We start from the raw sequence: 27,453 nt of genomic DNA, 5'->3' as shown, positions 1-27,453 counted from the left end.
ACACCTGCTGAATCAAAATGACGATAAATATGTCTCTGGTTCCGTTGACGTCAGAGCTTGACCAATAAAGTAAAGGCTAAGTAAACATTGACAGTTAGCAACAAGAGGGATGGATTCGATGTTATATAATCGAACATTGTAATGCTTTGTTAAAATCCATTAAATTTTATATAAAATGTCAAATTGAATGAATTAGGAAGTGTTGCTAATGTGATATTTATTGATTTTCTAAATTATAAAAGTAATTACATTATATAATGGTATTGTAAACAATCCTCTTCTTTCTTTTGATAAGAGAGCCCTTTGTTCTATCAATAATGTCTTTGTAAAAGAGACGATGATCAATGCGCTTATAAATGGATTTCTTTTTTTACGTGTACAGTTTCAACACAGAACAGGAGACCAGTGAATTGATATTTTTTTATCAAAAAGCAGAAAATTACAGCCTTAAGTATGGATAAAACCCATATCTATAAATAGCACAAAATATACACATACAGATATATTAAAATATGCTTTGGCCTGACCCTATAGTGATATTGTTTATAGAATAAACAACTTTATAATCAGGCTAGCCTTAATACTACTATGGTAATGATTTTATAACACAACACATACGATAAACCATCTGTCTTTTGCTGCTACAAAATTTCACACGAACGTAGATCGCACGCGAAAGAGAAATGGTTTGGAAAGTAACAATACTGTGACCAATTCAGTCCATCAACAGTTTGTTTATAGATCTTAGATTATCTTACTTAACTAAATTCTGCTTCAGCAACAACAGTCAGACTTTATACTTAATTGTTACATCATTGCGTATTCTCAGTTGGTCGGTGGTTTTTCTCCAGTTACTCCGGCTTTCCTCCACCAACAAACGTCCTTACATGACCATGGCTGTTAATAGGACGTTTAACTAATAAAACCCAAAACCTGCGTATTCTCAGGTTTCACAAGCATCTTTCAAAGATAATTAAGTTTTTAACTATGTATATCGACAAAAACTCTAAAAAAGTAAAACCTAAACTTTTAAATAATGTCTAATATAATTTTTCATCAATTTCATCGAGCAATTGGAAATTGATTTGCCCCATTTTTATTGCTTATCATCATAGATAATCAAATTTTGTAAATACACTGTAGGTTGTCCTTCAACTTTTCTTCCCTTGTTTATCATTATACTTCAACATCTGAGGTTACAGTGCTGTATACACATAAACAGATTTATAAAAAAGCCTCGCCTACTAACACCGCATACACAATATAGTTACACTTATACCCGACATACAGACTTATATAAACTAATGTTAAAATAGGGAAATAGCTATGACGGTAATGTAAGAAGTTTTTTTCCCCATCTATACAAGAAATGCATAAAGAATACAAGCGTATAACGAATTCATGTGTATAACTCCCACTAGGTTAACAACATAACTTTCTTGAGAACCAAAATTGTCAAAACGCATAACACATTGCCTATAAAGGCTTGGCTATAAAGACGATTTTTAGTTACCAGTACCAGCCGAAATATTGAAATATTTGCCTGACAATATATGCATGTTTTCAGTTAAGCATCTGTAGCAACATTCAATTAGTTTGTACAGAGAACCAAAACACTGCCAGATATAATAATTTAGTTGGTATTATAACACTGCATATGTACTTTATACACATCGCACGAGGAATAAAATTAATTCTATAATTCACAATGGTTTGTTTAATATCTAGCTTTGTATTAGAACAATCGTGTATGGTCGCGAATAAATATTTGGCAAACATTCATTGTAGGCATTATGAGTTTAATGTCTTGATTCAAACTTATCTAAACTCTATAATTAATATGAAATTACGGGCGTGTCAACCATAACTCGACAAACAACAAAACACACACAAGCTTATATTCCTTCGCCATCACTTCACTCACAAATAGATTAACTTTCTCTCATTATCTTATATCAGGAAAATATTAAATCAGAAGGAGAAAAATGAAAACGATGTAGTCGTCGACGTCAATTACAATCACATCATCGTCAATCTATTCTCATGCGTGATTTGCTTGTCAATTTAAATTACAATGCTGTGCACTTTCTGTTTCTTTGGAGGAACTTTCCTGCTCCCCCACCTAGTGTATTAAGGTAGAGGGATATTTCATTAAAAATGAAATATTATTTCAAATTTTTTTCCCCATCTCCTTCCGTTATTATAGATTTACATTATCTTTGCAGGTCAAAACTGAACAAATTATTCCATTTTATAGATTGATTTTTTCGTTGTAATCTACTTTCTCTAGTTACAGCCATTTATCCTTATAAATATGTATATCAACATCAGAGTACCACATAATAAAGTCACATAACAACAAAACATAATCAGATTGAAGCGTCTCCGAGACTCTTATATGTTCTTTGGAAATTACATAGGGATATATATATAAAGTTCACTATTTGCTTCTACAGTTTCTTGTGTATTTACCAGTCATAGGTAAAATGGCAGTCCGTTTTGTGTCATAAAGAAAGTAAACACATAAGAAATGTAATGAAACATTGACACATTTTCTTATCCCATGCATCCCATATGCACTAGCGTCACTACTCGACACTCACAGCTGTGTAGACACCTGTCAACTGTATAGGCACCTGTCAACTCTATTGACACCTGGCAACTGTATAGACACTTGTCAGTTAAGAATACCAGCTTTATAAATCACCATTCTTGTTTATTTTGGAAAACTTTTTCTCACAGTACCAACCCCCGTCCACAAATGTGCTTTATAGTCCGTGTACAGTGGAAGGTTTCGCCAGGTATAGTTCCGAAAGTCGACGTAGTCATCACTTCTGTACCACCTCCAGCGTTTTCCACTGCTGGAGTGGGTTTCCCGACTCAGTCTATTGACAATGGCGGGTATCCGGGGGAAGGTCAGTTTCTGTAAGCCATGGTTTTGTGGAGGGTAGTTGGTGGTGTTAGGACGGGCATTGTATACAATATTTGCGGGAGAGCTTTTTTTTGGGACAGCGAGTTCCGCATCCGTGGTCCTGCCACTCGGGAGAGTCCTCTGGATCTGTGGTGTGATGGGAAGGGGCGGGATGGTGGTGGCCGACTTAGCAAACGCGGCAGCCATGGTTTTGTGGTGTTTTAATGGTCTGAAAATAAAAACACAAATTTTAAATGAAATAAACATAAAAAATAACATGTGATCACGAAGATAGGAAAATATCGACTAGGCCTAATGTTAGATAGATCATGACCGAAATCTGACAGAGCGGTGAAAGTGTGACTTGCTATCTAAATACTTTCGTAAAGAGGCTAGTGTACGGTGGAAATGATTATACTAAAGTCATATTTACAGCCAGGGCCAACACATCCTACCCAGTCACATTATATTGACAATAGACAAACTAGTCGTCCCACTCCCTTTACGCTTAGCAGAAGCAGAAACTACCACTTTTATAGATTATGGTGGGCCTCGACCACGGGACAGAAACTTTAGCTTTCTTTACAGGGCCGATCACTTAACTACAGGCCAAAATTGAGACGGTGTCAAGGAAGACGTTAGGTTAGGGAAAAGAATATCAGTTAGAAAGAAGAGAAAAAAATAAGATCCAAGATTTTGTCGTCTTTCACGATCGTGCAATATGGATAGAAAGTACGTTTCTGACGCCCATCCTTTTTGTGTCTACAATTGGCTTGTATGTGTACTACACATGAAACACAAATGTAAACTTCATAGATGCATGAATTCGCGATCGAATGGCATTTGCATAACTTACATAACAACATTTGTTTCTGAAATGTTATGTTAGAATTTGTTGGTTAGATGTACGACGTTCTTGTTATGTGTGTCTGTATTTCATTAAATACTTTTTTTGTTTTTGATCAGTTGCTTTGATATTTTGGGTTAGTTGCGTTGATGTTTTGGGTTAGTTACTTTGATATTTTGGGTTAGTTGATTGCAAACGCTTGCTTACCGTTGCATCGACCCCGGCTTGCCTTTCCTATATAGATAAACATTTTCGGGATGTTGCCGTATGGGGGACCACATACCTCTATCAACTGGTTTAATCAAATTAACACTATAGATATCTCAAATATTCTTCACACCTCTGCCAAACTATAAAGTTGGCACGACCCCTAGACATGTCACCCTGATCCCGTATAGCAACTGGTAGGTGGAACTCAATAGACTCAAAGACCAGTTTCAGTAAACTTGCCAAATGTTTCAACACTATTTCTCAAACCCTGTCAGTAGGAAGTCGTTTAGATTTCATCTGTGGTCCAATATCAATATGTACTTTACCTCAGCAATGAATGTTTTGTTTCTTTAATCCAACCATTTAACAGGAAAAAACCAACTGATTTACAATTCTCTGTTGACAGAGAGTGGTGTTCCTCCATCAATAGTTTTACTGTCTTATCTAAATATAAAGGGCATGGGACATTTAATAGTTATTCTATTATAGAGAGTGATATTTAATCGTTAAATGCCTATTATAAAACGTTACATTTAAAAAAAAAATACTAGAAGATTGTCACTGAGTGTAGTCGGTGTTCAAGGATTGAGAAAGCAGGATTATACAAAGAAATCCAATCCTACCTTACAGTCAATACCTAACAATACCGATAGTATCTTCACGACCATTAACGCAATAGTGGTACATTGTCATCGTATCCGACTCGTTTTAAGACGTCAAACTATTGCATTGACATGTGTTAAAACTTCCCATTGTTAACTGCTGTTTGATAACCAGATTTATAACCAGATCTACACAGTGTTATGTTTAGTGAGATTATCAGTATTTTATATAATACAATTTGTTATTTAATCATAGATCTATCTGAACGCATCACCGAGTTATGTATCTACTTCGCTTATTGTCCTGTCAACACCGGTAGGTGGTCTGTGATTGTCCACATTGATTATTTATCGGACTGGAATTATCTGTAATGTATACAGTTGTAATTGATTTGAATGATTATCGGCAGATTAACTAGGTGTATACGGGGACTACATATATCAGGTTTAGAGGGTTACTGTACAGTCTAGTATGTATACCTAAAACAGACATTCGTAATACGACAGGCGAACTCCTAACATACTGCGAGTACCGTCACTTCTCATTCTTATATTTGAATCCTGCATTTAGGATTTTGCTTTGTTTTACATTCAATTAATGGTAATTTTAAGGCTTGATAGGTTGTATTTATTGGCGGAGAAAAGAGTTTCCAGCGAAACAAAAACCATTAAAATATCACACCTAGATACCAAAGCCTTCATCCAGAGGTTTGTTTGTGGGAGAGATGAGGGATGGGTTACTAAGGGAAAGTTAAACCTTTATGTTATATTGCCAGCTATTTATCACTTTGTACAAAAATACATTACATAAACACTTAAAATCAAAGGCAGTGTCTACAGGATGTCAAGGGCCACCGGCTATTCCAAACTGAACACCTAGCTTCTACCAACATCCATATACGATTCTTACTGTTTCATAATTTCATCGATCGATGCAACACATTTTTCCAAACTCTAATTACAAGGGAATTTGTATTTTTGATTAGCTATCTGGACAACATATGTTTTGTGGCACAGACATAATACAATGGATGGGTCACACAGTGACAAACTCTTTGATGTAATCCAATAATTTTCCTCCATTTTCAGTTTAGTTATGTACATTATATCTTGGTTGATGTTTGTTCAGTAAAATAGTGCATGAAATACTACAACAGTATATCAGTAACTATGTTGTGGCCGATCTGTGTATGAATATTTACGACGATTTTTTATAATGATTGAGTGAAAACGCCTGTAAGATGATCTATTTACTAGGCATTATCATAAATCATCACTGATCACTAAAAACAGACATAGAATATAGGTTTATTACCTTACTTTATGATTTTCATTGTTTGGGTACCAGGTGCTAACACATCTTATATGATAAAGTTGACGAGGCAATTCAAAGTTTGGAATAAAATTATGTTAGATTTTACAATGATTCACTATGTACTTTTAAAACACAACCTTTTATACAGAAAATGTATCAAATCAACATAAATATTACATTGTATACATTTATAATATTACACTTTTTATGCATATCATTGATTTTGCATTGCATTTAGCAAGCAAGTACAAACTACATTTATGAAATTTATGAAAAAAATACTACAATATAAATGTGAAATATCACACAATTTAAAGACAATATTACACTTTGTACATATAATGTCATAATGTCTGTAAATAATTACATTATATAATCATATGTAAAGTGAGTGTTCCTACCTGATTCGACACCTGCTGTTATACCATTATCAACTCGCTATAGGTGGCCACGACTTTTCTCACAAAGTAAATTTATCAACTGGATTCCAATATATCCAATCCGCTACTGCAAATATTTAAACAAATTAAAGATTTACTTTAGTTTTTTAATCCTATTAACATTCGTCTGCTTAATCTCCTATAAACGGAAGTTGATTTTGTGAATGCGCGCGCCGCCCTGGTAACGGCATGAGACACAAAAGAGCATAGCAGCTATTAGCAATTTAGTTACTGTTGTAAAGTACATTATATGACATGCAGGTGTATTATCTATCAGATAATATTACGAGGTCACATGGGGTCACCGTTTTCCATACCCGGTAAGTCACGTGACCTCTCATTCACTGATTAGAGGCGAGACTGCGTAAAGTGACATATAGTTATGTCTGGATACCTGTACAATGAGTTAATCCTACAATAGCCATGAAGATTAACAACAGTTCGCATGGGGCAGCCAATACACCCCGCTTATCAATCCGTTATTGACGCTTAAGTGGGTTAAATAAAACACAATTGTACTTATAGCATGGTTAAGTGATTTACCGGTCAGAATAACGTGTGTTCTTCTAAATGTTTAAATATCTCTTGTAAATGTCAACAAATTACCGAAGTTCATTGTAAAATGGCAATATTCTATTATTATCTACACGTGCATAATCAAGTAAATAGCAGCCAAAACCCTTATTCTTAACCAGGCTTCATTCTATGGGGGAGTGACTTAAGAAACTCTTACATACACAAATACATTAAAAGTTTAACGTGCCAATTTTTTGATTAAGTTATCATAAATTATCAAATTTAGCTTAGACTGTGTGCATGAAAAAGAACAATATGTGGGACGAAGTATTTATGAATATTGATAAGGACAATATCGATGGGACGGATAAGAGAGGTATTGTGGCTGAGCAAACGACTTGATCTATAGCACATATATCTACCAACTTTGTAGCGTTTCTGATACAAAGAATTAACAATACTTATCCACTGACCCACATCGGCAGATCTTCGTTACGGTCGGGTGATATTCAATTTAATATCAAACAACACCTGTGAAGTTGTGATAGGGTTATATTCAATTTAAGTTGAAACAACATGCGTAATCAGGCCTGGGTTGATTTTTTATTCTACAACATTAATGTTTAATTGAAATATATATCTTTATTTATACTAATAAGGAATGTGTTTTGTGACCTTGACATTGTCGTATGGTGAAATGCAGTTTATAACCAGAGTTACAATGAAACATACATCTAACATCTAACATATATTATGTAAGAGAAGGGACAAGATTCACTAAAAAATCGCGACTTTATAGACCCCATGACTAAGGCAAATAAGTCTGCTGGCCAGTTGCAGGATATGATGGTCTGATAGCTGATGGTCATTGTTTCGCCTGCAACGCAGGGGCGACACTTAGGTATCACTATGTCGACGTCGGCGTCCGGGATATGGTTTCCGTGCGATAACTTTAGTACTTATTGTCCGATTCCAACATAATTTGGTATATTGTTTTATATTAATGTGATCTCGGATGAGGTCGATAATATTTAATATCCGTCAATATTTGAAAGAGTCACGGGACTTAAAATCGTCCAAAATATATGTTCATGGTTTCCGCTCGATAACTTAAATATTTATTGTCTGATTTCACCAAATTTTATTCATTGTTTTATATCAATGAGATCTCGAATGAGTTTGATAATGGTCAACATCCGTTTATATTTGCAAGAGTTACGAGGCTTTATAATTGTCAAAACAGATAAATCCATGGTTTACGCTCGATACCTTTAGTATTTAATGTCCGATTTCAACCAAATTTGGTATATTGTTTTATATCAATGAGATCTTAGATAGGTTCGATACTGATCAAAATTCGTCAGTATTTGAAAGAGTTACAGGACAAAACAGATAAATCTATGGTTTCCGCTCGATAACTTTAGTATTTATTGTCCGATTTCAACAAACTTTGGTATATTGTTTTATATTAATGAGATCTCGGAGTGTTTTGATACTAGTCAAAATTCAGCAATATTTCGAAGAGTTACGAGACTTGATAACTTCACCTAACTATTAACAATATTTTCAACTGTAATTTTTTAGTGATGCTTTGCAGGCGACATATCCACTTCCGCGGAATTCTTGTTTTGGTACTATGGATGACATAAGACTACTGTCAGTTGTTAGTAGTTATATAACTATTGTGTGTAATATGGGACTTATACCTAATTTCGACATGCTATTTTTTTCTTAGTAAATCTATTGAAAACCATAAGGTTTGGTGAATTAAGCTGTGAAAATCATTCAAATGGCTTCAGATGCCTTATAAACGTTAGTTACAACACAAAAATTACGTACTGTAAAATTGTTGTTTTTATGTCTGAAGTATGTTTAGATGGAAACAAATTTACAGACATCACTTTACCATAAATAATAACACTGAACAATGTATAAGGAAGTTGTAGACCACAATTTTGCTTCATGGTCTGGCCGTATGTACTCATTTCACTTCACTATTGATGTAAATATAATAATTTTGGCAGTAAAGAAATCATTTTCAGCTCTTATTTGTACGTGTGAAATTACAATCTTTGTATTGAAAGTACTGTAATTCTCCAAAGGTTGTAATTTGGTAATGAACAGCGCATTAAAAGCTCATCATGATTCGTGAATATGAAGAATACGGCACATATAACTTAAATAACATAAATAAGTCAGTGTCGCTTATATGTGCGGTGATTTTCATACTGATAAATCAAGAAGTTACCAACATTTTGAGAATTACAATTCGTACAATGCATAGGTTTTAATTTTACGGATACAAGTAAGAGCTCAAAATAAATTTCAGCAGTACTGCCAAAAATCATTATATTTAAGTCAAATGTACAGTAGAATAAGTACAATGATATGATCAAATCATATTGTTTATGACTTCATTTCATAGTGTTATTAGTAATTGTAAAGTATTATCTGCAGGTACATCTTTATCTAAACATACATAAAGTACAGAAACAAGAACTTTAACAGTACATGAATTCTGTGTGTTGCGCACGTGTTTAAAATTGTAACTGCTGCCTCTATTGAATAATAGTAAAATCAAAAGATAATTTCAAGTTGTTTCACAATGGTTTTTTTTATATTTACATTTTTTTATGTTTTCATATGAGTATGCTTTTACATTTTGTGTTTACGAAATCATCTGATTCTAGCAAACGGCTGCATATAATCAGTAGGTGCAATTGTGAACCGTCGGAAAGTGAAACAGACGTGCATTGCTGTGTATGAATATCGCAGTGCTGTCGTACATTGTCCATTATTGATATCTGAGGGTCAGATATTGTGTAAGAAGGTTAGCAATGAACGTCACGACTGCGACAAAGCTAATGATAAGACAGACTTCTTATATCTTGTTCTAGAACTTCACATTACCATTTTGACGATCACAACACCAACACAAAGGACATAATGAAGCTGCTTGTTATTCTGGTACTATGGATGACCGAGGTCTACTGTGTTTCGTTAGTATCTACAAAGTTACTCTCTTTACTACAGAAGCCATATTTTATGTCTTTTTCAAGCATTTTTTTCTGGATGATAACTTTACATTCCTATCCATGCCGATGAGGAATTATTGTTTTACCATGCGATACCATAAGAAGCAAGACGTCAAAGTTCTTTTCATATATTATCTTTTTAATGTACCACGAAAGACATTTTTCTAGCTCCGTGCTAGTTACATATTGACGTATCTTTTATCTTTTCCATGTTGTGAATTCTATTGCCTTCAGTTAATTCTACTCTTGATTCAAACGTTTACCTACCTATAAGTCCTATATTAACAAAACAGCTGTGATGAAGTTCATTTATACAAGTACTGAATACCATTTGTGTGAAGAAGAATAAGAAACGTGAAGAAAACAATTGGTCTTTTCACCATTGGTTAAAAGCCCTAATAATGATTATGGTATAGTGATTAAATAATGGTAAATTCTGTAATTAATTTTATTATTTCATTCAATTATCCGTCAGTTTCAGATATGTATTGTGGAGTGTATTGATTTGGATTTATTACTGGTTGTTTTGCTTGGCCTTAATATATTAGTTTAAATTAGCATTTTTTTATACCAATAGATGATTTTTTGATCAGTGACCTACATTGATATATCGATGGTTTAATCACAACGTATGCGCGCAGTGAACATAACACAACATATTCCATCTCTAGACATAATATTGTTATAATCTAAATTAATAGATAAACTAAAATTTCTATTTGTGATCAGGGACTTTACTCAGATGGCCACTGAGCTATTCACTACTACCGACCTAAATGGTGACTTGGAGGTATCCAGGACTGAGATCGAGAGCAGCTTCACAAAGTACGACGAGAACGGTAGGTAATCAAGTAAGCACTATATCAGTATTTAAAGGTAAGCTACTTCTCCAGTGAGCTCGCTTCAGTAGTATACGTAAGTAAGATATCATAATAGATTGGGAAATACAAAGAGGTTTTTTGTTATGATAGACGCACCACGTACCACAGCCACCCAAAACACATACACTCGCTAATCGCAACTATAGACGCACCACGTACCACAGCCACCCAAAACACATACACTCGCTAATCGCAACTATGCTTTTGATAGGACCTTTAGCAACACGTCTCCATAAATTAAGGAGCTAGTATGTCCACAGTAAAAATAGATTAAGTACGCCACTTTCCCCGTCATCACTTTACAGGTGTAAGTTTGGACGTCATTCGGGGATATATTGAATGAAAAAATGTGAATTTATATTTATGCATTGTAAAATAAGCATTGATAACAGAAAACTAGTGTTTCCATTCAAAACCTCAAACTGGAAGCCAGGATGATATACATTTGTAGTAAAGTATAGTATATGATAAAATTATCCCTCTGTCGGGTAGAGTGTGAAATTGTTTGCCTGATATCTTTGTGGAGTGATATTTTATATAGTTATGCCTTAATATTACGTCTTTCAATCACTTCCTTTCAATTATGTTGTAGTGACATTTCAAATTCTACAAAAAATATTGATTACTCATGCTTGATTCATTGCCATTCACTCAATACTATACAACGCTACACGAGCGCAAGGACAAATATAATGTGTTGATTATTAAATAGATTTAACCTATACTTTGAGTGTTAATAGGAAACTGATTCTAAAATGATTGCTAGCTTTACTGGGGGTTGTGATGAACAAAGGAAAAATGTCAGATCATCAGGCATGAATGTAGTGTACCAATTACAAGTTTAAATACTTTACAGATTACAGGTGTAATACAGGTTATTAGGTTTAAGCTGTTACCCAATTAATGGCTACAAAGATGTGTTATAGAATTACTGGATACAGCGGATAGTGTCCATGGTCATACACCGTAAAGAATTTTATTTTATTATATGAAAGCTATGCACTGTGTACACGAGGGGAATTTACCATAAATACTCAAATGCCATTCAGTCGCAAAAATAATACTAGTATCATGACGTTTGGTACTTAATGTGATAATTCATTTATAAAGACTTTGCAGATGTATCGTTTGCCGAAAAAAATCCGCATGCGAATAGTTCACTAAGTCCGAAAGTCGCGAAATTACCTTCGTTGATATATTAATTGTCTTGAAATAAGGTAAAATGGAAATACATGTATATGATACAAGTAATTAATTTTACATTAGGTATTGAAGAAACCAAAATGTCACTGTAACATGTCAATATATAAGACGATAAGCAAAATACTATATACAGTCAAACTTTGCTATAACGAAACCCATTGGACCAGACGAAATAATTCGTTAAAACAGAAATTCGCTATAAAGTTAATTAAAGTCATAGGCTGACAGCACACCGAATCAACGTTGTTACTAAGCTCACTCACAAACTCCGAAGTTGGCAATAATATCTTCTTCGGCAGATTATCCATTATCAATATTGAATTGTATACTTGTTTGATTTTATTTAGTTTTCCCCTTTTGGCTCCAAGTTTCACTTTAAATCAAATCTACATCAACACTCTCAGAACAACATTATGGAAAAAATTGCTATAGAGCAAATATTTGCTTGACGGGACCACGAAATCACTTCGTATAAATGATAATTTGTTATAAGCAAATTCTTTATACAAAGAAGTTTAAATAAAGAGGAGTCAAAGCCGGGGATTTGAATTTACTTCGTAATAAGCAAGAATTCGTATCTTACAGATTCGTCTGAAGAAGGTTTTATTGTACTACATATTATTTTTCCGAAAATGCATATGAAACAACCCAGCGAAAAGATGAATCCGTGCTTTTACCGTAATAATACAATAATTAAGTAATATGCCTTGCAACAAAACAATAACGTTTACATGATTTATTATGCATGTGCAAAGAAAGAGTAGACCAACGTCTGGGACTCTAAACTAAATAACGGCATCACATCAATGTCACCTTTGGAGTTCTACTGGATAAATTTCTGTTTATTATTATTTTTTGTTAGATGGTAGAGAAATGCTTATAACACTGATTGATTAAGTATTGATTTCATTTGTTTCATCATCCAATAATTCAATTTTGCTTGTAACAAGAATTTTCAATGGCTTAAAAAATACTTTTATCAGTCAATAAAGGAAAAAATGGCGTCGCCGTTTGTAACGTTGCTTCTGATTGGCTAATATAACGGCGTAATGATTTCATAGAAATAAAGAATCCATAAATTAATTCGGAATTTTGAATACATTATCGTTAGTAAATTGAATTATAAGAATTTATTTGAATGTATTTTATAATATGTAGATATAACACAAAAATATCGCTTTGCGATTTATTAAGAGTACACTCAGATTTTTGTTGTTATGTGTCCATATCATAAAAAACATATTCTATTTAATCCTTAATTATCAACATATACATCCTCCATATAACTGACCGGTCAGGAGGAGATGATGGTATCACTGTTTTATTTGAAAGTATTTGTCATATTGTCCAGAGCAACGGCGCATGAATGCTGAAGAGTCGGAAAGCCCTTTGATGTCGAACCTAACAGTTTTTGTTATTTTTCTAAAGTAGCTCATCCTCTGTATGTGAATTACTCCGTTTGATCACGTTTCAAAACCATGAACATTCCTCAATTTAAAGAAAATTCCACATGCAATTTTGCGAAGCCAATTGATGTAATTCATAAACATTGTATTCCAGCAAGGAAGTCTACAATTATGAATTATATTTTTGGTTAAGACATCATGAGCTTCGTATGTATGGTTTATACTTGGGCAATTCCATAATTACTGTAAACATTAATTAATTATTTCTTTTTTGATATATCTGTAGGTGATGGCCGAGTAAGCCGAGTGGAGTTTATGGACTTTGTTGACCGATACACGCCTGATCTTCACGATCTCGGACGGGAACTGTATATTGATTACGATAGTAACCAGGACCACCACATAGACTTAGCCGACTTCGAGGCTTACTTTAATAAACTCGACACGAGCGGTGAGTTTATTGTGTTATCTAATCTTAAGTGTAATAGCCATTTTCATTGGCTGATCTTGACATATGCTGCAGTTTGTTTAAAGTCACTTTTGATTGGCTAAATCAGCGGAGTAATAAGTTAATTGAGAAAAAACTCAAAAATCAATTAAAGTTAATTTCTACAGAAATTTTGAGGATAATCATATCGCTGTAAGGAGTAACTTACAAAATGTCTTTGTGATGAAATTAAAGATCAAGATAAGACTTTTTTGTGATGACAGTGTATATATGTAGATGAACAAAATGTGGAATTTTAACACAGAAAGGGAGATAACCTCTAGCGTGAACCTCCTGATCTCCTAACAAATGCATATTTTATCGCTCGACACAATTTCAGAGTAAAATGTATCAGATAAGACGGAGACAAAATGAAAAAAATTTCATCGCTTCTTCTTCTGAAAGAAGTAATGACGAAACTCAGAAAATAAATTTCGTAGATGATGATGTCGACCATAGATATCAAAAATTGGTAGTTGACATTGCAAAATAAAAAATATAACTAAATTACCTAATGCAAAATAAGTAATGTATTTAGAAAACTGTAGACAATATTGTACATGGTTATTCTTTGTAATGCGACTCATTAGTTGAAATAACATTATTATTAGAATGTTTAAAATATAACAAAAACATAATTTGGAATTCTTTTCCAAAGAAATATAAATATGACAACACAGATGATGTTACAGATTGCAACTGTTTATTTTATTTGTTTATTTTGATGAGTAATATCAATGTTCCATAGTGTTGTTAAGACGTGTCTTTACTCTTCCAGGGGATGGTCGTGTGACCAAGGACGAGTTTGTGAACTACTGGTCCAAGGTAAATACACATAACTTAGACATTCCAATGTCAACTTACAAACGTTATCGTAAATAATATTCGTGAATGAAGTCAATAGACTTTCGGAAGGTTAATTCTTACTTCTGAAAACAACTTTCCTTTTTTTCTTTACAGCTGATGGCCGCCACTGCCCATCTGCACCCAGTAGGATAAACACACCAGAAGTTCAGGATCGGGAAAAATAGTTATCATATACCATGTTGTCATTATAATATAAAATATTCTGAAACTAACATTTGAATGACTCGTCATTTGCTTGTTTTATTGGATAATTCCAAAAATATGTTGATGCTAAGGAGACATCATAAGCTAGGATAAGTACGTCCATAAAAACATCAACAGTTAGGGTCGGATATGTGGAGGGTTGTCAGACACCAATACCCAGGATATTATGAGGATGGTTTCCAAGTGGACCAAACCGTTGGTGTCATATAGGACTGGTACCAAAGTAACATGAATAAGGTTAATGAAGGACTGGTGTCGAGGAAACATAAACGGCTAGGGGGACATATATAAACGAGTTTCAATGAGGTACAAACAACTAGGGCATATAACGTAGGATTTAAATGAGGCACACACATGACTGATGCCAAGGTGACAGGAATTAGGCAGAGGTAGTAGAAGACTGGTGTCGAGAAAGCACAAAGGCTGGGTGACATAAAAACTTCAATGTGGCACAAACAGGCGGCGGCTAGGGGCATACCAGGAATGGTTTCAGTGTGGATGGGTTTCAATAAGGCATCCAGAGAACAATGATTGACAACAGACAAACGTCTGTGACCACTCCTAGATTATAAAGATGTACCCTTACTCTCGGCCTCATCAAAGTTTAAAGATGCTCTACCGCTGACGAATGTTATCTATCAAAAACACCATTATCATCATTTTATTTCAAGATTAAATATTACAAAAAAATAATTGCGTCCAGAAAATATTCTATGGCATTATGGCTTATATGGAATGAAATGCTGATTGCGCATGCACTAAAAGTAAAATAGATTGTTTTGTATTAATTTTTGTGTTAATTAGATATAAATATACACGATTAAACATCAATCATTGTTAATATGATGAATATCGTTTTTGCTCTGTCGGCGGTGGAGCATCTTTAACATTAAAACTAACAAAAATATGGCAGGACAAAGAAATATCTTTCAACAAAGAAGAAAAGGTCAATGGAACAAACAAAATGGGTAATTATATACACAGTTAGTTTTGATGCATGATTCCGATTCTCCAGGGGTTACTGTCACTGTCGTTATATCCACCCCTGGACTATATCATAGTAAAGCTTAAGGCAAGAGAATAGAACAGGTAATTTAGTCCTTTGATGTACATCGAAACAGTCGTACTACGGTACACTGTGGTTGACTGTGACTTAGAAGTTTGAGTTCGCTCTAACTGTAGTATTCAAAGGAAGTCTTTGCAAAACCTGTTATTTTTTTTCTTCTGAACTGCATTCAGGTTTACTATGATATAGTCCAGGGGCAATGTAACGTCAGTAATAATTATCCCTGGAGTATCGAGGGTAATTTTGATCCAGGAAGAGACATTGACCAGTATATGCAGTAAAACGAATACAGGAACTTCAAATAGTACGGCATAATCCCTTCAACAATGAAAAATAAACCTAAGCTACTAACTGTGTACATGGGTAATAATGTAAATTAGTCACGATTTAATGAAGGAGAGAAAGAGAAAGTGTTTGGCGCGGCGGACACACAGACAGACATACCTTGGCCTGGAGATGGTGTGAGTTATGGAGAGACGATCAATAGTGCACAGCGATACCTTATCTAGCCCGCCTCTGAGGGACGACGGGTAGGCCCAGTATTTACGTCATCACATGCAAGTTATGATAGTGACAACCATCAAACGAGTGTTACTTGTCATTTAGAACTATTATACCCTCGTCCAGCGCTGGTCATCAATGGGCTCTAGGCGTGGTACTAGGCCATTTAAACCGCTTTGATGTTTTTCTCCACATTCCTTTCCTGATCCTCCCCGGACGTATATGGCAGTGAACAGTAATACCTAATGTAGTGCTTATAAACAAATTAGTATCACTCATCATCAGTCTGCTTTCATTGTCAGATTATCGTCAGTATGATTACGTAAATATGTAATCGAGAAGTTAGGACCCGCTTGTTTTTTGTTGTTTAAATTACATTTTTGTACAAACATTTTCAATGACGCGCGTATGTAATATTTGTAAACAAATGCAGTTTACACAACAGTAATTAACAAAAATAAAAGTTATTTTTTGTATTTACATTTCAACAGAGATTTTTTTTTTTTAATTTAAAACAATTTTTTTTCAGCGTTATGCGATAAATGTAACCGCACGTCAATCTATGGAATCCTAGAACAGCTGAATTCAATTTGGCAGGAAATGTTGTCAAATTTAGAGAGTTAAAAATAATCTTCCACAACAATCTAGTTAATTTTTCACACCTGTTTCATCACTTTCATTAGGAAGTCCATTAAGTCCGAATACCTTTTAAATTGTTGGGCATTAAAGTTACAAACAGCATCGTAAAATTAGTTTCTCTATTTTTGGACATTTATTTTTTCCTATTTGGTTGTTTTTGATTTCTAGAACAAACTGTACGTGAAGGCGTTTGATGTACCCTGTTAAACTGTTAATGGAAATTAGATTAAAGTTGAATTTGCTCTAAAGCAAAGCTTACTGCACCAATGCGAAGGAGTGATTTCATCGCATGAACTGCTAAATTATTATTACCAATAAGCATATCACATGTTTGATTTTCATTAATAGATAACAATTATATGATATAAACTTAAGACTCCCACGAAAACATTCTGGTACATTTTATTTGTAACAAAGGCGTGCATAGAATTATCATACCTATTTGGCGATTTAAATATTTAGTGTGTAATAAATTGCGAAATATTGTTTCACACGAAATTTCAGACAAACATGGATTATATTTGTCAAACTTTGTGGTTATGTATTTCAACAACACACCCTTATAAAATACTAAAACACCCCATCTCCACTTACTCATCGGTTCACACCCATCTTTGTTGTTGCCGCAAAGTATATCAACCTGAATTATTATGGTTTGATTTTTAAAAAATATCAAAACAGATGTTTGTACCTATGGAAGTACACCTACATATAATAAAAGCAGAGGGCTGGGAACTTTATATATCTCTCTTTGTGGTATGGTTATTAAAATATAATGCTGGACATTTAACGTTATTAATGAAATAATATTAGCGATATCGGGGCTATATCACGATTTTACGATAATTTATATTATTTCAAGGGAATATGTCACGATTTTTCCGATAATTTAAGGGGATTATATAACGATTTTACGATAACTTAAAGGGATTACAACACTATTTAACGATTGAAAGTGCACCCTGCCAAGCAATCTCTATCCTTTTATAATGTTTCGGTCTATATAAAGTATATTGTTGGAATTAATAGTACATGTACGTGTATGTCTTTTAGTATATTAAAAGTCAACTACTTTCCGAAACAAAAAATGAAATTTCTCAAAAAAAAAAATAATAACACTAGAAAACCTATTTCGATGGAACAACAAGTCATCTGCCGCAGTGATACGGTATTTAGGAGGACGGTGGGAAACGTAAGACGACCCGCGTTATGAAAATTAACATTTGTTTTATTTTGATTTAATTGTTCAGAAGGTGATGATTAGTGTAGAATAAACAGTAAGCTAATAACTTTTGCGACTCCACAAAAATATCAATCTCGTTTAATATTCCCATTTTGAAAATTATTAGCCGTTTCGGAAGGGTAGTGGTCCTTTCGTACATTTAAATTTAAATGAATCCAATATTTTGCCTGAAACCCAATATTGACATCTATTTCCGACAGTTCAAGATTTACACACATCGTTCGACCTACATATGAAAAATGTCCAGTCCTTCTACCATAGAATAAACAGTCTACAACACAAAAGCGTCTGACATACAAAAGTGAAGACGTGAAATTCCGATGTGAGTTTATCACCATTTTGTTTGTAGATCTGAAGTTGGTACAATGTTAAATGAAATGAAATCGCCTCACTATCAGCTCTATGACTACGTATCTAATACATTGGCGAGATTAACAGTATTATTAACTTTCTGTCCGATAACTTAGCAGACTGATGTTTCAACCATATTGTCCTCGATGGACACAAGACTATATACAGGTAGATGTGTTTCCGTGGGTTCTTCTAAATAGGGAACTGACCATCTAGATAGTTCTAGAAATCTCATTTGTCCTTAAAAGGACTCGCCAGGTTTAAAGTTTGGACTAGAGGCTCTTGGTTTTAGATTTCAGAATTCTCTAATGTCTTCTACAAATTCTACTTATAAACTGGAAAACAGAAATGCATCTGTGTTTATAACCCACTTCAATTAATACTGCATAAAACTAAATATGGGTCAAAGGACGTTGTCAACAGTATATCCCGAGTAACAAGGGGTCCTGACAAACGTATGTCTGTAGGATACGAATTACTTCATATAGTAAATATACGGGGCAATGAAGTTATTCTAACGGTGTAGACAAAAATATCAAAATTTCAAGGCAGTTTTCCACACATAACTAAAAGTGGTAACATGATATAAATATTATACAAATGTGGTATTTTTATTGTACATTATTTATCATGTGATCGTGATTGTTGCACATGTGTCCTATACAATAAATAGAAAAACAAAAACCAATAACTCAGCGCCCTACAGCAATTGTGTCCATCATGTTATCTTATATCATGTAAGTGTAATCAAAGCTTGGGATAATTTTAACTATCATTATAATCATCCAGTTACAAGTCACCTCTCTAAAACGCTACGACTTAAAGAGATCTCAATAATCGTAGAAATGTATGAAGGTCGAATCATAGAGGATAAACATTTGTTTTCCACGAAGAAACAATGATACATATAAAGTGATAAGGTCACAAGAGTAAATGTTAACCTCGTGTTTTGTCTGTCGAATTAATCATAACCAATGAATCACGATTTCTATCCCTTTGAAGTTTTGTTAGATACTAACTTCAACGTCATTTAAATTAAATAATATTGTGCATAGCTATTTTTTGCACTATTAACTTTTTAATGTGCTAAAATTTTGTGTTGTGTCCTAATAGAGGGGCGCCTGTATGCCAGTGTAAATGTGAAATAGAAGGACATATCTCTGTGTAAAGGAGATATTTGGTGGATTTGTTGACATAGATCTAACCAGATTGTTTAAGACAGACTTGTACACAATTTAATGCATTTTAGATGACCTGCTGCGCGTTATATTTATGTTAAAGGTGTACCTTATACAAGACAGTCCTTTTAACGGATTAAGGGATATAAAGTCAACTACGCAGGCTAGTTTGTATTTGTGAGTTACCGAATAATCGTAAATAATGTACAGCTAAGAATGATATGGTAATCCTTAAGAAACATATGAACACGGACGTCCTTTCGTAAGAAGGAAAAATACAGTTGCATATGTATTTATAACAAACATATGTATCTTCTTTTACGGCTTAAATGTGAGGGGGCCAAATACATTACCATCGTGTGCGTTTTTGACATTTGAAAAATTGACCTCTGTACTTTTGTGAAGATCACAGTTGGTATTTGAATTGCTGGTTGAACAAATCCATTATCAATTTCTGAGTGCTTAAGAGAGAATAAATTACCTAATTTCAATTTTAGAAAAAAAATATGGGTTTTGATTATCCACTGTGCGAGTGAAAAAAATGACCAATTTTGCATAACACCGCAGAGGACCTTGATTGCCAACGTTTAAAACGGTATCTATATGGTTTAAAAATCTATGCAGAATCACAGAAATGTACAAGAAATATTATCGTTTTTACTATGACCTTGATGGCTCAATGCCAAAAATGCTGCATATTGAGTTTAGACGATGCAATTATACTGCGAGTTTTATTGATGTGCCATCAGCGATTGTGAGCGGGTGGAACAAAGAGGGCAATATTAGATTTCAAGAATTCGGAGACCGTGGAACAAGTACCTAAATGACTGCTTCCTGGTCTAAGAAGAAGATACATTATGACAAGAAAAAACAATAAGAAGTGATTTAGAAAATACTAAAAACTCAAGTAGTATAACAACACGTAAATTCTTTCTTGGGAAATAAAAACAAACGGAATAAAAAACAACATCTTATTACACAGTAGCTGTAGGTGACTCGAAGAGGAATTATTGAACTTATTATACACTATTGATAACAACATGTAGTTAGTCAGGTTGAGCCGTTGGCTAGTGAAAGACATTATGGCAACACTAAATATGACTGTCGCCATCATATCTATACAAATGTATTCACATTTGCGTTTGTACTACAAGTCGCAATTGTCTGTACATGTCTAAAAGACATTTTCTAATTAGATATATTATTTAGCCAATTGTTAAGAGTTTTTAAGTTCCAAGTGTATATTGTTATCTAACGTTTACGATCAAATTCACTTCGGACGGTAAGAGGTAAGACCGACCAGTTGTTAAAATCTGAACGACGATAAATAACGACTTCTGACCCTCCATCACTGCTAGTATCTAACTTATTCTATTGCAACGGTAATTATTTTTAATTATAAATTTATCAAATAATTACGAAATGACCATGTGGGTTTATGCCCTTTTTGGCCAACAGATCTGTCATATTTTCAAACCTGATATTTAATGATTGAATTGTTGAATTTTAAGTATCGAGAATTTCTTTAATACATTAGGTATGGTAGCTGTGTATCATTGTAGCTGCAGCTGCCATGGTATCCATAAATAACAAGCATCAATTATGCAAATTGACATTTAGAAATTTTATATCATATTGGCCCTTTTTAAATATTGGCTTTTTAAGCAACCTATATTTTTTACTAAAGATGTAGTTAATGTATCAAAATTTCAGTAAATAATTCATTCAAGGTTGCAATCTATTGTTTTTAGAGACAAAATTAATAAAAAGGCCAAAAATGACAAAAATTAAGTTCTTAGTAACAACGATGGATTCAGAGGCTAAAAAGTGTAAAAACTATATACATAACCCTGTCCAGGTATTGTCAAAACTCGAAAATCGTTCTTTCTGTATCAAACTCGTTATATAACCTAAGAAACGTTACTATTTTTTGAAACCTGGAAATCACAATTTTTAAGACGAGATATATTTTGTTTCATTTGGCATTAATTTCGGGCACCTGAACAAACCTATAAACCAAACCTTTTGACTATATCTTTGAATGTGTTACAGTTTTTATCACCCACTTGTGTACCACTGAATGCCTGTGCACTCCCTGCATCTTTCAAATACTCGTAAACTCTAGTTGTTTATTTGTGTTCGTGTAAAATATGTGTTAACCTGCTTGACTCACAAAACTCATTTCAGAACCATTACGACAATAAAGTAAATACAAAAGCCGGGCTGCCTCGCATAAATTTACAATACAAAGGCGCCACACAAGAGAAAAATGCTTGAGTCAAAACACTAAATCCAAAACAAAGACATTAGAAATTATAATTTGATTTTCAGTAAAAAATGAAATTTATAACGCGAATGCGCAGGTATAAATGATTTGATAGAAGTGGCATTTGGAAAACTGTAAAGGACTTTTCTATGTTTTTGAAATACTACGCCATTATCGTATACTTGGACAGGACAGATGCGATGAACGTCAACAGAAGACAGTACAAGTATATATTTTGATAGCATGTTTAGGACACGTAAACTTTTGTTTTTCATCGAAAACTTTTAACAATTCCATATCCTAAATGTACAATCTTAATTTTTACAATGCAAAATTCAGTTCTGTGTTAGAAAACCTAACATAAACAAATACATGTTTTAAGAAGTGTACAAAATGTTTGTTTACACACCCGTTCATTGCACTACGTATTGTCATCTTGGTATGAAAAAGTAAAAAAAAGTCATTTTTATATATTAAATTTCCGTTGTCAATAATCGACATACAAAAAGTCAAAGGACGTTGGAAATCTTCAAAATTAAAGGATTATATGTAAAATGGCGATCAATAGGGTACATATAAAACAATTGTATCAGGGAGTAAAAACCGGAAATACTGACGCAACGCCAGCAAAATCTAATCTTTAAATTAATAAAATCGAGGATGAAGTAATAGGCAAGATTCTTTTATCTAAAAGGGAACTACTACAAGGAAGTATCGTAAATCTCCTTATAGATCTGAAAAATATTGGTTCGGAAAAAAAGAGTCCTTATTTCATCAATCAAACGAATCGGGCTGAAATCAGGATTAAGTCATAATTTCTAACGGAAATTACGTAATGATGACCGAATCCCTGAAAGGGGAACTGAATAATTCTGATGAGACAACTGTAACGTTTTTGGTGATCAGATTTACATCTTTATCAATGATATCGCGACACATCCGATTCGCTTAACACAATTTATTTCTACATGTTATTTTTTTTTCCACTTTTCGTTACTATTATGTTAATGTCAATAATTTTCTATTGCATGTTTTTACGTCATTCCTATCAAAATACATCCTTACACAAACGAACTAGAAATAAGAAATATGCTTTAATATTAATTGATATTTAAACATTATAAGATAAAAGCGCTTTATACTTGACAGAGGACAGTAACAAAAGTTGTTTAAAATTTTGATAATAGGGGCAACAGCAATATTCTAATCCTTAGTACTACTTCGTACTTCTAACACAAAACAAAAAACAATTGATTGTGTTAACAGATAATGGCATAATATGAAGCATCGTATTTCCACTAACAAGCAAGCGTTAATTCCGAACCATATTGATTCCTATGAATTGGACCAACTATATATAATTACCACAGCTTGTACAATAGAAACAATTAATTCAGAATTTAATTTTACAAAGTGAACCACTGAGAAAACTTTATGGTACAAGCATACTTTAAATTATTTTTCAAGGTTTTGAAAACAGGTTGTATCGTGATGATACCCCACGTTACGTATGAAGGAGTGATGGGGAAGAGAGATAAGGTGGGTGGGTGTTTTATGCTGAATGGACCAATGGACAGCAAGGAGTGTTAGGTTTGATATAAGGAATAGCCTTCTGTGTGACGGTGGTACGCAGGGTGCCGTTATCTTACCCCATTATTTACAAACTGATATGAATGAGCATTGTTGAGGAATTTATAGCCTTTAATTAACGTCTTACATATATATAAGACCATAAGATGCCTCACTACTCCAGTGAATTGGCCTAATACAGTCAGAATCATCAGACACTTCTCCCGGACCAGGGAAGAACAAGAACATTGTTCAGTGATTCAAATGCACAAAGGATAATTGATTTTTCGTTTTCGTGACAAACATGAAAAGTTTGCAATATGCATTAGTGATGATGATTCTGGTGTTAGCAGAAGGTGCTAATCAGGTAAGGAAATACGGCATACCGCATACTGGTTTATTTTGTGGGAAACAAAGTTAATGTGATTTCGGAAAACATCAACATGACCACGAAATATGAGCCGTGATCTGATAACAAATAAATTGTGTAGGTTTCATTGCAAGACCCGGTCAATTTTAATAAATTCAAAGTTTAAAAAAAAAAAATCAGTTATACAATTATTCCTGATGGCAGAAGCGTGGAAACTGTATCAAAATCTTAAAATCTGTTTAATAACTATGAAAATGAATGCATTAATACTCTCTAGTACACAGTACATTTTGATTTTTTTTTAAATTCAATTTCATCAAACAGTTAAAAATTGTGATACTGTCAGAACTTGAACAATGCAGTTCACATCATCCTCAATTCCCTTCTAAATAGTTTGGCCTTAAGAGAATCACTAAATGATCCTAGAACGATGTAACTGTTATTTAGATATATGGCGCAGACTTGTTGCAATAAACAACGCAAAGTTATTTAGATAGGATCTATTTTATTTTGTGTTTTATCCTCTGGCGGTACTAAGTAGAGGTAAGATGATTTTCTGTTTGTAACCTTGATGTATGTTAGCAGTGTAACGTTATATAAGTGTAACGCGAATGTAGAATTTAGACGAGGACGCGTTCAAAATAACCTCACTTTTAGAATCCCCATGGGTGGGGCAACCCATGTTTGCTAAATGACATACATTTAATTTAATCATATCATTGAATTGATCCCATTGTCATTTTTTGTCGGTGGAGTGTTGTAGGTTATCTTATTTTAATTAAGCAATCGCCGGGAATCGCTTATAAACTATAATTCTTTCACTAAAGCATTGATGTCACTATTTTTTTTTAATTTCATACCCTTATGATATTAAAAAAACCCATTCAATGCTTGTAATTATTTTTTCAAACTACTTGATGAAATACGATACGTTTAAACATACGACTCCATTGATTTTCTAAGGGATTATTTTTCCAAAACAATACGCAAAACAATTGTCTCTATTGTGACGTCACGATAACTTCGTGTTTTCGCGTCATTCTCAGATCTTTCTTCATATAAGCTATGAAGAAAAAAAAACATTCGGTCAACCAGGTCGGATTTGGTATAAAAACAAAGAAAAGATATTATATTGATAAATCATTGTAATTCTTTTTATGACTTGAAATTGAAAAAAAATTAAATGAAAATAAAAAGTCATGAAAGAACAATCACAATTTTCCTCCATTATACGCATGAAAGCGTTACCAAGATCTCCTCTGTTCATTTAAATTTAGCGATAATAATTTTCTAAATCATTTTTAATACAAAGCCCCGTAATTTTATCATAGTTTTTCATTAAACCTATTTATATTTCTTTTCTCTTCTTTTTTCTTCTCTTATTTCAAATTTACAATAGTTGCTATGACAAAATTATCGTTCGTATAAAATATCTCTATCAACGTTGGATATGATTCTTCGTTGTATTATCACTGTACTGTAGGTTTGAAGTACTGTAAAGGAATCCCATATTTATATCTGTCCCATCTAACTCTACACAAGGAAAACTGATCACAATTATCACTGCTAAAGAAATGGCGTGTACCTAAATATGGTAATATGAAATTTAATTAATATGAAATTTTGTCAGAAAATTCTGTGTCATTTTAAGAAATACTTTGTTCTTGGTAGTTAAAACTTTGGAAAGCTGTTAATAGATGTTACGTATTCTGTAGAAAAAAGGTTATTGCTTTTGACATTTCTTAAAATGATAGTTAATTGAAGAAATCTTAACGTGCTTTTTTCGGACACAAATTCAAAATAAAATAAATAAAATACTTCTAAGAACAGGTGATAACTTTATCTGCTTTAATAGAGGTGTATGCTTTCCGGCGTCCATTAATATACCCATAACTATACAAAATGGTAGTGTTTCATGTCATATTCTAAGGAATGGCGTTTGACTCATGACACCAAAATTATCAATGATAGTTATGTTACAGTTTGATGCATGTTCGTTACCTTTGTCCCAATACGTTTCTGAATCAATTCCTAAACCTGGCACGTCTTTAGATGACCCTAGATGTTAATGGAACGTAAACAAAATAAACCTAAAATACCTACCATTTAAATAACAAATTGAAATTTAAAAAAAAGCCAGTCAAAAAGTTAGTTCGTATTAGGACTAAGCGGTTATCATAATGACAGCACTAGTGAATACAAATGATATAGAAAAGGGATATTGATTCCCATACTCATTACATATTACGATTATTCATTTCCATGACTCCACATGTGTTTATTGTAGTAAGTATACATTTATGTACTATAAAAGTGAAAATTTGAGTTTTGTAAATATATAAGATGTCAAAAGGCCGAAGTTATATCTAACGTGAAAAATACACAGACGCAAATCGCGAAAATACGTACTCGCAAAAATATCAACGTTTACAGTAATACTACTAGGCGCCATAAACAATAGAAAAAAAAAAATAACAAAAGTTTTAAAAAATTATATATAAATATAATAGATCAATATAAAAAAAATAAGTAAAAATGTATCAATGAATTGTTTTACTTTTGTTGCATAGTCATGTTTTTCTAAAAGTTTTTATTTTAGAATTTAGGATATTTCATTAATTTCATTTTATCTGTCCGTTTTTATTCGATTGATACATTCATAACAATCAACATTTAATTTATTTAACCTTATCATTAATATTCAAAACTCTAATTTAAGTACCTTTAATCACTTTCGGCATAGAAATATGCAAAAAATTACCATTTTCAATTTGTTACGTTATTGCCAATCTGATGACGTCACAATAACGTTTATGTGTTTATGAAAAGTTAAATGTCTGGTGACGTATACTTTAGTTGGGCGCTGTGCGCACACACACGTATGTAACCAAACATTAGAATGACGTATTTATTTCCTAAATTGAGAACAAAAATATTTGAAATGATGTGAAAGTTTCCATCAACACATTATTTATTCTACCCGATACAATCTGACGTTGAATCGTGGACCAATCTATGTCTGATGAGTTGAAAAATACCACAAACCAATGATGACGACAGAGAAATTGTTGAGGTCGGAATCATTACTATTCTACTCCCGGAAGGATAGTTGGTTAGGTAGGACTATCGTGCGTCCTAAATCTCCGTCCATATATCTCGGGTTTAGCTGATTAAACCAGGCCACATCAAACGCTGCGTCAGTCAATACGAGTAAGCTTAGTTTACTTACACTAGTTAAGTCAACACGTAGACATCTGTGGTGACAAGGGGACGGGATAGCGACCTAATTAGCATGTCAGGGTCCTGTCCCTGGTGACGATGAAGTAGGATAGCAGACTGACTACGC

General features: G+C 33.3%; 2 protein-coding genes and 1 long non-coding RNA gene across 9 annotated transcripts in view; 2 read left to right on the top strand and 1 right to left on the bottom strand.

Annotated features, from left to right (window-relative positions):
* Positions 1 to 406: 406 nt before the first annotated feature.
* Positions 407 to 27,453, bottom strand: part of LOC138321910 (uncharacterized) — a 45,823-nt gene continuing 18,776 nt past the window's right edge. Inside the window, exons 3-4 of the long non-coding RNA XR_011208362.1 lie at positions 6,287 to 7,372; positions 407 to 3,140 (exon numbers count right to left, since the gene is read on the bottom strand). This is a non-coding gene — a long non-coding RNA (uncharacterized lncRNA). The remainder of the gene's footprint in view (positions 3,141 to 6,286; positions 7,373 to 27,453) is intronic.
* LOC138321906 (uncharacterized) lies at positions 9,691 to 14,932 on the top strand. The gene is made up of 5 exons (XM_069265928.1): positions 9,691 to 9,840; positions 10,606 to 10,715; positions 13,653 to 13,817; positions 14,632 to 14,678; positions 14,814 to 14,932. Exons 1-5 carry the CDS (start codon positions 9,788 to 9,790, stop codon positions 14,850 to 14,852), a joined length of 414 nt encoding a protein of 137 aa, XP_069122029.1. The 5' UTR covers positions 9,691 to 9,787; the 3' UTR covers positions 14,853 to 14,932.
* Positions 23,912 to 27,453, top strand: part of LOC138321909 (A disintegrin and metalloproteinase with thrombospondin motifs 6-like) — a 33,036-nt gene continuing 29,494 nt past the window's right edge. For 4 of the 7 annotated variants that reach the window (XM_069265938.1, XM_069265936.1, XM_069265935.1 and 1 more), the window contains exon 1: positions 23,913 to 24,104. In XM_069265938.1, the coding sequence (XP_069122039.1) occupies positions 24,042 to 24,104 (63 nt within the window). In that variant the 5' untranslated portion in view covers positions 23,913 to 24,041. Of the gene's footprint in view, positions 24,105 to 27,453 lie in introns of all 7 variants that reach the window. The other 3 variants (XM_069265933.1, XM_069265932.1, XM_069265931.1) reach the window with 1 other exon arrangement.

Source organism: Argopecten irradians, chromosome 4 (assembly GCF_041381155.1).
Source record: "Argopecten irradians isolate NY chromosome 4, Ai_NY, whole genome shotgun sequence".
NCBI lineage: Eukaryota > Metazoa > Mollusca > Bivalvia > Pectinida > Pectinidae > Argopecten > Argopecten irradians.
The sequence above is the reverse complement of the archived record's forward strand: the minus strand, read 5'-3'. Positions and strand labels throughout refer to the sequence as shown.

What these genes read in the sequence shown, in the direction of transcription:
- LOC138321906 (XM_069265928.1), top strand. Translation starts at nt 9,788, where the DNA reads ATGAAGCTGCTTGTTATTCTGGTACTATGGATGACCGAGGTCTACTGT. An exon ending in ACCGAGGTCTACTGTGTTTC is followed by an intron (nt 9,841 to 10,605) that starts GTTAGTATCTAC and finishes ATTTGTGATCAG; the next exon opens with GGACTTTACTCAGATGGCCA. An exon ending in TAATAAACTCGACACGAGCG is followed by an intron (nt 13,818 to 14,631) that starts GTGAGTTTATTG and finishes TTACTCTTCCAG; the next exon opens with GGGATGGTCGTGTGACCAAG.